The sequence below is a fragment of the Chaetomium strumarium genome, assembly GCF_033439665.1.
Source record: "Chaetomium strumarium strain CBS 333.67 chromosome Unknown B0T15scaffold_8, whole genome shotgun sequence".
NCBI lineage: Eukaryota > Fungi > Ascomycota > Sordariomycetes > Sordariales > Chaetomiaceae > Chaetomium > Chaetomium strumarium.
In genome coordinates, this window is record NW_026944436.1 from 1,006,759 (window position 1) to 1,016,016 (window position 9,258).

The 9,258-nt window shown below is 49.2% G+C and overlaps 1 protein-coding gene across 1 annotated transcript; it reads left to right on the top strand.

Annotated features, from left to right (window-relative positions):
* Window positions 1-6,214: 6,214 nt before the first annotated feature.
* Window positions 6,215-6,773, top strand: B0T15DRAFT_506060 (uncharacterized protein; the record flags this gene model as incomplete). Its single annotated transcript, XM_062867548.1, has 2 exons — window positions 6,215-6,450; window positions 6,551-6,773. 2 exons carry the CDS (start codon window positions 6,215-6,217, stop codon window positions 6,684-6,686), a joined length of 372 nt encoding a protein of 123 aa, XP_062717641.1. The 3' UTR covers window positions 6,687-6,773.
* Window positions 6,774-9,258: the final 2,485 nt, after the last annotated feature.

Consider the following 9,258-nt stretch of genomic DNA (forward strand, 5'->3'; position numbering starts at 1 on the left):
TAAAGCACTCCCATATAAATTCAGTGGTTGTATGGCTGTCATGACCGTCCAGTATTAACAGCCGCCTCTGGGAGGGATCCTGCGGCTGGGTCCGAGGGATGAAGACCCGTTGTAGCCATTCTAACGCAATCACCCTATTCACCTAGCCTTTATCGGTTGCACTAAATAGCCAGTCCTTTAGTTCGTCCTTGGCGATAGGGAACTACTGCTGTTGAACGTTCTTGCCTTTCAAAATGACAGCTGGTGGGAGTGATACCCCTATCGCAGAGACGCACTCTAAGAAGGAGGTCCAGGCATACGAACCAGGGACTTTCCGTTGCACTGCGTGTGTGTGGGCACTTCCAACTACCAAGCCGTTGATACCCTGACCTTCTATAAGGCCGAATTCGTCAAAGTTCCAGCGGTTGGCAGGTAAGATGTCCTTGATAGCTGGGATCTTTAGTAGTGGGAACCAGCTACGGATAACCGCGTTAGTAGCGCTGTTGATACGAGCTGAGTCGATCTTACGGCCTCTCTGGGTTCGGATAACCGGGTTTCTATGAAGAAACCGGGTTATCCAGCCCTTTCCAATGGTTGTACGGGTGGCTCCCTGTGCCTGTAGAACTCGGCTGGCGAACTCCCTGATCTGGGTATGGGTTAGTAGAATACCGAGGGCGGCTTAGGTCAAGACCCATCGGGTAAGATGATCTTCCTGTACCCGGCTAAGACTCTATTGCGGTTCGGCGGCAATAGAATAGGTCTGCGAGCCGTGGAGGCGGTCGTATAAGGTAGTTATTGGGATGCCGAATTCCCGGCTGATGCTTCGCGCTGAATAGCCACCGCGACGGTACTTAGCAACCGCATCTTGTAAATCTTGTTCCGAGTAAACCATCGTAAACTGACGATACTATTGCCTAAAAAATGAAGTGATTTAACTTAGAATTGACTGAGTTATAGTAAGTTGAACTGAGGGGGTCGAAAAAGCGGTGTGGGCTTACAAAGTGTTCGGAATGTGGGGTGTTCGGAATCGGGGGGGTCCGACTTATATAAATTCGACTTGACACTCTATTGCCTACTTCTTATCCCCTATCTCCCTTTTAACCCCTTACTCCAAACCACCTCAGGGGTAATCACCAACTCTCCCCACTAACAGCCCCCTTGTAGAGTAAATCGGACGCCTTCTGAACCTTAGATAATGTCACCCAATATCTATATAGGAATAACCCTTAAACTTCCCTATCTATACCGCTTGCTTAACATATCCCACTATAAACCATTCCTAAACTCCTTAGTCTTCGGATCAAGATGGTCATCGATATACTATATAAGCAAGCTATTTACCCCCTCCAGGAGCGTGACACCTAGGCCTCAGCCCTATAGTCGACAGGGACGAACCCCTCTATAAACCGAATCCAGTAGGACCTGGTTCTGCGCCGGGTTGGCTGCGGCAAGGACCGCCTTGAACGGTCCCAGCGCAAGTAGGTCTTGCGAGATGGTGGGCGATTTGCGGCCGACGAGTTGTGCTGCGCCGAAGGAGGTGGACTAAGTTGGCACTGTGCGCGAAGGCGACGGCTAGTACGATATAGCCTGCTTCTGCGGCTAGCGGGGTCGCATAGGGCCCCGAACGATAAGGAGGTGCCCCAGATGAGGACTCTTTGATAGTCGTACCTACTATTTGGTTGGACGTATATATGATGCTGCCTGCAGCAAAGTTAGTCTACTTGCGGGCCGTGGCAAGACCTAATATAGAATCAGAATGCGGCGCATGCAAGGCTTCTGCCATTCACTAATCTATTATAGGCATAGGTACTGCAGGCAGAACACCATGAATAGGAACCATAGAAAAGTGGTGATGTTGGAACCGAAATGTTCAAACGTATCGAGAAATGTAGGCGGCACCAAGGCTTTACGGTGGGCCTAGCGAATTAACTACGAGAAAAAGACAGCTAGACTGGTAGGGAACCAGTTATCTAGATGATGTAAAAACCAAGTGAATTGATGTAAGCCAGCTAGCTAGCTCGTAGACTGATGATAGCACCAGGGTAGCTCTTTCTGACCTAGTTCTCTAGCACTACGGATCCGTAATCCTGACGGACACCCGCAGCATAAGGTAATCAACCATCCTATTAACAACGACCATCCCCCTAGACAATAAGAATAGTAGAGATGTCAAAAGAGATACCATGTTTGACGTGCCACTACAACTAAAAGGATGTGTTACCAAACCCCTTACGAAACTGGAAGCGGCCTTGCTAGTCCGTTGTCTGGATAAAGAGGAATCGAAACCCCGATAACCCTGTTAAGGGAAGTGCTGTAAGTGACGAGCAGCTTTCTGACAACGCGGTCGAGGACCAATGTATAGGTGAAATCTCCCGCTTTACTGGAACATCTAAAGATAAGAGTAGGTAAGTATATAGTTAGTGAGAACCTCCCCACCAAGCGCTCCTCTTTCTTCCAGGCTTAGATATGGTTCAACATACTTATCAACCTTAGCCTTGATACATCCCTCCTGGCTTCCTAGAATTTTCAACTGCTCCTCAACTGCGGCCTTCACCGCTGATTTCTCGTCGTTCTTGGCGGTAGTTGTGCCCCATAGGACGTCGACCTCGAGGCCGGTCGACCCAGAAGACGGGCTAGTACGCGGTTTCATGTAACCCACCCCAGAAGGCTTGGGAACCGGTCTGGAACTCTGTGGCTGTGGCATGGCTAAAGTGGCTGATACTAAGATAGAGATAGAGGTAACGGTATTGCTGGTAGTGGATCTGGTAATGTGAGAGACGCGGATAGTCTGACATAGAAGGACGAGAACTGGCGTTCTTATAGCTTTCTCCTAACATGCTTAGTAACGCCGTCATTTGTGTCGGACGTTTAAATTTTATCTACTTGGTTAGGTGCCTAGCGCATGTATGATCCTACCTGCGGCAAAGGTTTGTCTACTCTTAGGAGACGGCACGAGATCCAACATAAAGGCAAATACGGCGTATGCAAATGTTGCGAGTATCCGTCAGGCTTAACTGTCAGCGAGGTCCACATCTTCTGGACCATTTGGACACCTTAGTCCCAACATCACTAACCTTCCATATTTCCAATTCATGGTGTTTTGCCTGCAATGCCTATGTCTCTAACAGCAAGGCCCTTGCCATTCATCAATCTATTATAGGCATAACATATATTATCAACCTATAGTCTTGATACTAGTTGCCAGGGTAGTATTGCGTAGCTAGGATGATAAAGGGGGGGATAACCTAGCCAAGGGCATTGACTGCCTAGATCACTATTGCCTACTCGCGGTTACCAGGCTGGGCTAGCTTTGCCTTGCTATGGCTACCTATCAGAGGCGAGAGGAAAGTCTCAGTGAGTGTGGCACGCCATCCCGCCTTCCGTAGTAACAAATCTACGTACCGGGCAGCGGGTAGTACGAGGTTTGGGGCCGACGATTACCTTGGCCGTAGGCACTTTTCTTCCAATGTATGCAAACATTTCAGGACGATGTGGCGAGGCGCAAGGAGCGGTTTTATCTGGTGGTATTTCGAGAGCTTGGCGGCGAGGGGAATGAAAATTCGGATGCGTTGGTCAGTTTGTCGACGAAAGCTCCATAAGAGGATAGCACTGTTAGTGCAGTGTGGATTTTGTGATAGACGAGTCAGGCCATACATAATTCGATGAGATTTGTAACAAGCACTCCTACATATACGCACTCACCCCAATCACAGCATCTTCCATCAATACATAGCCCATCTACCACTAGCCGAAATAACCTACCCACTTACTCACCGACTCTCCTCACTCGCCAACCACGCTACAACCTACGCGACATCGTCCACCGTACCAATCCGATTCTACACCGGCGTCTACACCTTCTATATCTCTATAATCTCCTTAGGGATATTCTCCATCAGCTACGTCTATACCGGACTGGGGTTAATGGCATTAACCGTATACCCCGCCCCTCCTAGCTCGGCCGCCTAATGTGACGAAACCACAGGCAGTCCTGCCTCTGAAAAGGTTCGCCGGTCGAAGGTATCTGCTGGTCGGACTATAGGTCTCGGTGAAGCCAAAAGGTTCACGACAACGCTTGCCGCAATGTCTGCACAATAGGTAAGGGCTATTGCTTGTAATTGCTCACTGGAGAACTCCCAGAGTCCTCTAGAACGAGTGACTATATACTGCCTATCCTTGGGTGCTCTCATATGCTCTATAGAGCTCCCTAGAGCTTAGTGCTCTGTTGGCTCCATCGAGAGCTTCCATCCCTTCATGCTGATTGGCTTGGTGCCTTGAGCTCTCGCCTGCTCTCTAGAGCTCCCTAGAGCTCCTTCTCATTGGTCCTAAACGATTGGTTCGGGGGCGTCCTGCGCCACCCGTCGGGTTGTCCCACCTGCAGCTGTCCTGTTGGCTTAATTCGTGACACCGACTAAGTCAGTGTTCTAATGTATATAAGGGACGGCAGGAATAGGAGGTATAAATAGAGAATCGCTTGTGACTTGACCAATATAATAAAGTGCTTTGGTCAGAGTTTAGTTAGACTTGAAAGCTTTATCATCAGATGAGATCTATTACTAACTAAGGTACTTTGGTTGAAATTGTCGGCTAGATGATTCGGAGCAGCGTATGCTTAAATACAAGAAATAATCCCCCATCTCTAAACTCTCATGGGGGATGAATGACATAACTTATCGGATCTTGGAGTGCGTTCCAAAGCAGATCACCGAAAACGGTTCGGTTTCCAAGTTCGAAGTTGGCAACTCAGCAGAGTCGGCTTGGGGGAGTGCCTACCTACCCCGGGTTTTCGGTGTTAAGCTCCGGCTCCACCCGATCTGCCAAGCTCCTAGCCGCGCAGCGCCGAGGGTGGGGTCTCAAAGAACACTAACCCGCTTGGGCTTCGTTTCGCCGTTGGTCCCGAAAAAGCTTGGCGAACGTCTTCGGCGTTAACCTCAACACCTACGACCTCTCAATACCTAACGCCAGCATACAGCACTGAAGTTAATACGGAGAGCTCCAACCTAATCGAGGATCTAGATGCGTGCGAGACATTAGTTGTGTAGTCCGCCCCGGAAGGGGAGCAATCCACCGACCGATGTTACTCCAAGACGATTGTACCCAGACGATAGTGGCAAGGAGTTAAGTCTAATGACTCTGATCCAGGAGGTACTAGTAGATGTCTTGCATCGTGCATACCTCAGGGGACTGCGGCCTTGGAAAGTTTAGATTTCTGCGAGGAGCCTGGATGATTGGCCTGGGTCAACAAAGTTGAAGAGGATTTGGATGATGTTTTAAGAATGGAAAATCCGTAAGTTGCATGCGCCGCATCTACTGTGGGGTCTCGCACCTTCTTGTAGGAGTAGGTAGATAAACCTCTGCCGCAGAATTGAGATCAGTTGGAACTTTCCCACGGCCCTCTCAATTGCTTCTGGGCCCGGAATGGCGGCGGCTACCTAAGGCTGGCCCCAATGAACAAGCACGGCACCGGCAGAATTCGAGACTCGGCCCAACCACGCAGAGATCCCTTTCCAGAGCGTCCACCATCTTGACCAGTACCTCAGCAACCGTCTGAGGAGTAGATAAAGGTACAAAGTTCGGCAGGAATGACGGCCTTGCGTGGTACACCAGGAGAAAGCCATAACAAAGCCGTTTCACTTGTTATGTCTGGTCGTCCGCTTGTCGATATTCCATAGCATCTCTCACATTACCAAGATCCCCTACCAGCTTTGCGTTTACTTTTACCTATCTCCAAGTTTAGCTACTTTCAACCATGAGGAAGTCTACTGCACTGTGGAATATGCTCGACACTTGCAGCTACCGCACTTCTTCCAGACCTCAAACACCATTCAATTGATTGATATGATCACTTTCGCTGCGCAATCGTTGCTTTTGTACAGGCTTATTTTCACTGCCTGTATCAGGCATCTAGGTACCTATGTTGGGTCAATGGGTCTCGTCCCGTCTCATAAGAGTAGACTAAGTCTTTGCCGCAGGTAGGATCATATGTACGCCAGGCATCTAACAAAGTAGATAAAGTTACAAAACCAGATATAAGTACCAGCCTCACTTAAGGTAAGGTAGTATGACAGGAGGAAACTATAAGTAAGCCATTTCTCTTTCTGTATCTGGCCATCCGTATCATCCATTCCGATCTCTAACATCAAGAACAACATTCCGATCTCTTACATTACCGAATCTACTATCAGCTAGCTCTACCTTCGCCTCACCTATCTCCAGCATCAGTGCCACTTCAGCCATGCAAAAGTCGAAGACCGACCCGAAGCCGGATGCCGGGCCGGCGTCCAAGCCTACTGGGGTGGCTCCCAGGAAACCGCGTCCTAACCGGCCTGCTGCGGCGCCCCCACTCAGGGTCGAGTTCCTTTGGCGCCCTGCCAAAGTTGACGACATAGAGAAGAACACGGTTGAAAGCGCCATCAAGAAGGCGTTGCAGACTCAAGGACACCACGGACATTACACAGCCGATATTGAGGTGTATGTTAGACCTACTATTTACTACCTTCAAAGCCTGGAAGACAAGGGGTGTTAATCCCCTTGTATAAGAGGTACCTAGTCTTACTAACTTAGGACCTAGCCGTTTGGTATCCACTATCGGCTCAGGCAAGCAGGCCAACTATTCAGTGATGATTAAGAAGATCCAGCGGTCTCAGATATCGCTCACTTACAGTCTCGACAAGCACAAGGTTCAGGAAATTGAGTGTTTCGACTGATAAGGCGCCTCGTGTTTCTTCAACACATCCTTCTCTTATGGTGGTGTCATGCCAAGCTTGGTTTTGGTTTTAGCATCTCAGTGTTCCCGGTATCTGGGTTGGGCAGGAAGGGTTAGGGAGGGGAAGTTGGATATTGACAGGGGGGCTGGTCCCAGCTCTGCACCAAAAAAAGAAGTGATTTAACAGCAAGGAATAGAGCGTCACGCAATAATCCAAAGGCTTAAGTCCATCGGATCCCCTTTTTTCTGTAGAGAAAGTAGCCTTTTTATTTGCGAGATTGACATTTTGGGGTGAGCAACGGTTAGACTCTATATTATAGGTGTCTGCTAGGATTAAGGTCTGCACTCTGCCGTGGCCGTGGAATATGTTCGACACCCGCAGCCACTGCACTTCTTCTAGACCTCAAACACCACCCTATCAATTGATTAATATGATGATTACTTCCGCTGCATGTGACGGTGGAGCATAAACCTGACCCACTCGGCTATGCACACCTTCCGAAAAGGATGTCGGAATCGTAAGTCCCTCGGACTTGCGACTCGGTGGATTATATCTTCCCTGACGGCAAGCACCCTGCAGGCCGCACTGTGACGAAACCACAGGCAGTCCTGCCTCTGAAAGGGTTCGCCGGCCGAAGGTATCTACTGGTCGGACTATAGGTCTCGGTGAAGCCAAAAGGTTCACAAGAATGCTTGCCGCAATGTCTGCACAATAGGTAAGGACTATTGCTTGAATTGCTCACTGGAGAGCTCCCAGAGTCCTCCAGAACGAATGACTAGCTATCCTATATACTACAGGTTTCCCATGGATCACTGCCTCCCTCCGGTGATCCCTCATACTGGATCACCAAGCCTTCCCTATGCCAAGCGTGATCCTCTTCTGATTGGTCCGTTCCTGGACCAGAATGATTGGACGCGGGCGCCGCCTGCGGACCATGCAGGTCGGCCCCACCGGCCGCTGCAGGTTAATTCATGACAGCGGCGCGTCGCATACGCATAGCAGTTGGTTGGCTATATCTTCCACACCACGCAGTCTCGGCGGAAAAGCTCGCTCAGATAGCTCAATTATATACTAAACAAGGGCCTTCTCTTCGGAATTGGTAAGCCGGCGCGAGTTGGGCGTAGTGTTGCATCGTGCAGGTCGGCCAGCGCGCCGGTCGTAGAGGGTCGTAACTGGCCAGTTATAGAGCTTGGCTACGCCTCGGAGGCTTAGTTCCTTATCGTTTTGAAGAGCTTTGAGGGCTAAAATTACCCTGGCTTCCTTTGAAGTAGAAGACATGTTGGGTTGTAGAAAAACTAATGTTTAGGTGGAGGGAAGACACGTTATGCCAAGAAGTGTTCGACTCGCTTATATGTTCGGCTCGCTTATAATGCACGTTACTATCTTTTATATTTTACTCTTTCAACTAACTAACGTACATTATCAGCGAGCGGGACATATCAGCGAGCGGGACACTAAGTTCTTGGTATAACGCGTCCTTCCTTATCTACCTCTAACAACGCGTTTTTCCTACAACTAAAGATGTCTTCCACTTCAAAGGAAGCTAGGGTAACCTTGGCCCTTAAAGCTCTTGAAAATGATATAGAACTAAGCCTTCGAGCCGCGGCCAAGCTCTATAACGTGCTAGTTTCAACTCTCGGCTACCGATGTACCGGCCGGCCTATACGACGCGATCTTCCAGCGAATTCGAAGAAGCTTACCCAATCTAAAGAGGAGGCTATTGTTCAATATATTATTGAGCTATCTATGTAAGCTTTTCCGCCGAGATTACGTGGTATAGAAGATATAGCCAACCAACTGCTATACGTATATGATACGCCCCCTGTTGGCAAGCTCTAGGCGTATCGGTTTGTTAAACGCCAGCTAGAGCTCCGTATACGTTATTCGCGAAGATACGATTACCAGAGGGCAAAGTGCGAGAATCCGAAGGTCATTGGCGAGTGGTTTGCCCTTGTACGGAATGTTAAGGCCAAGTATAGTATCGTAGATGACGATATCTATAACTTTGACGAGACTGGGTTTATAATGGGCATTATCTTCCCGGGCATGGTGGTTATAACTTCGGATGGCCGTGGCAAGGCGAAGTTAGCCTAGCCTGGCAACCGTGAATGGGCGACGGTGATCTAAGGTGTCAATGCCCTTGGCTAGGCTATCCCTCCGTTCATTATCTTAGCAGCATAGTTCTACCTCGCCAACTAGTATACTGAGTGCAACCTCCTAGCCGACTGGTACATTGCAACTACCGAGAATGGCTGGACTACTGTCATGAACTAACCTGCAGAGGCCGGTGGGGGCCGACCTGCATGGTCAACGGGCGGCGCCCGTACCCAATCATTACGAGGAAGAAGGAACCAATGAGGATTAGGGAAATCAGGAACAATGCCAAGAACGATTGTTCCTGGGGAACAACGCCAAGGAACGTTGTTCCAGATGGAACAATGGGAACGACAATTGTTCCAAATGTTCCAGAGATCTAGGTACGGGATACCTAGGGGAGGAAGCTGTATATAGTTCTACCATTCTGCCTCTCATTCAGATAGCTAGCTTCCTCAGTGAGCAATTACAAGCAGTA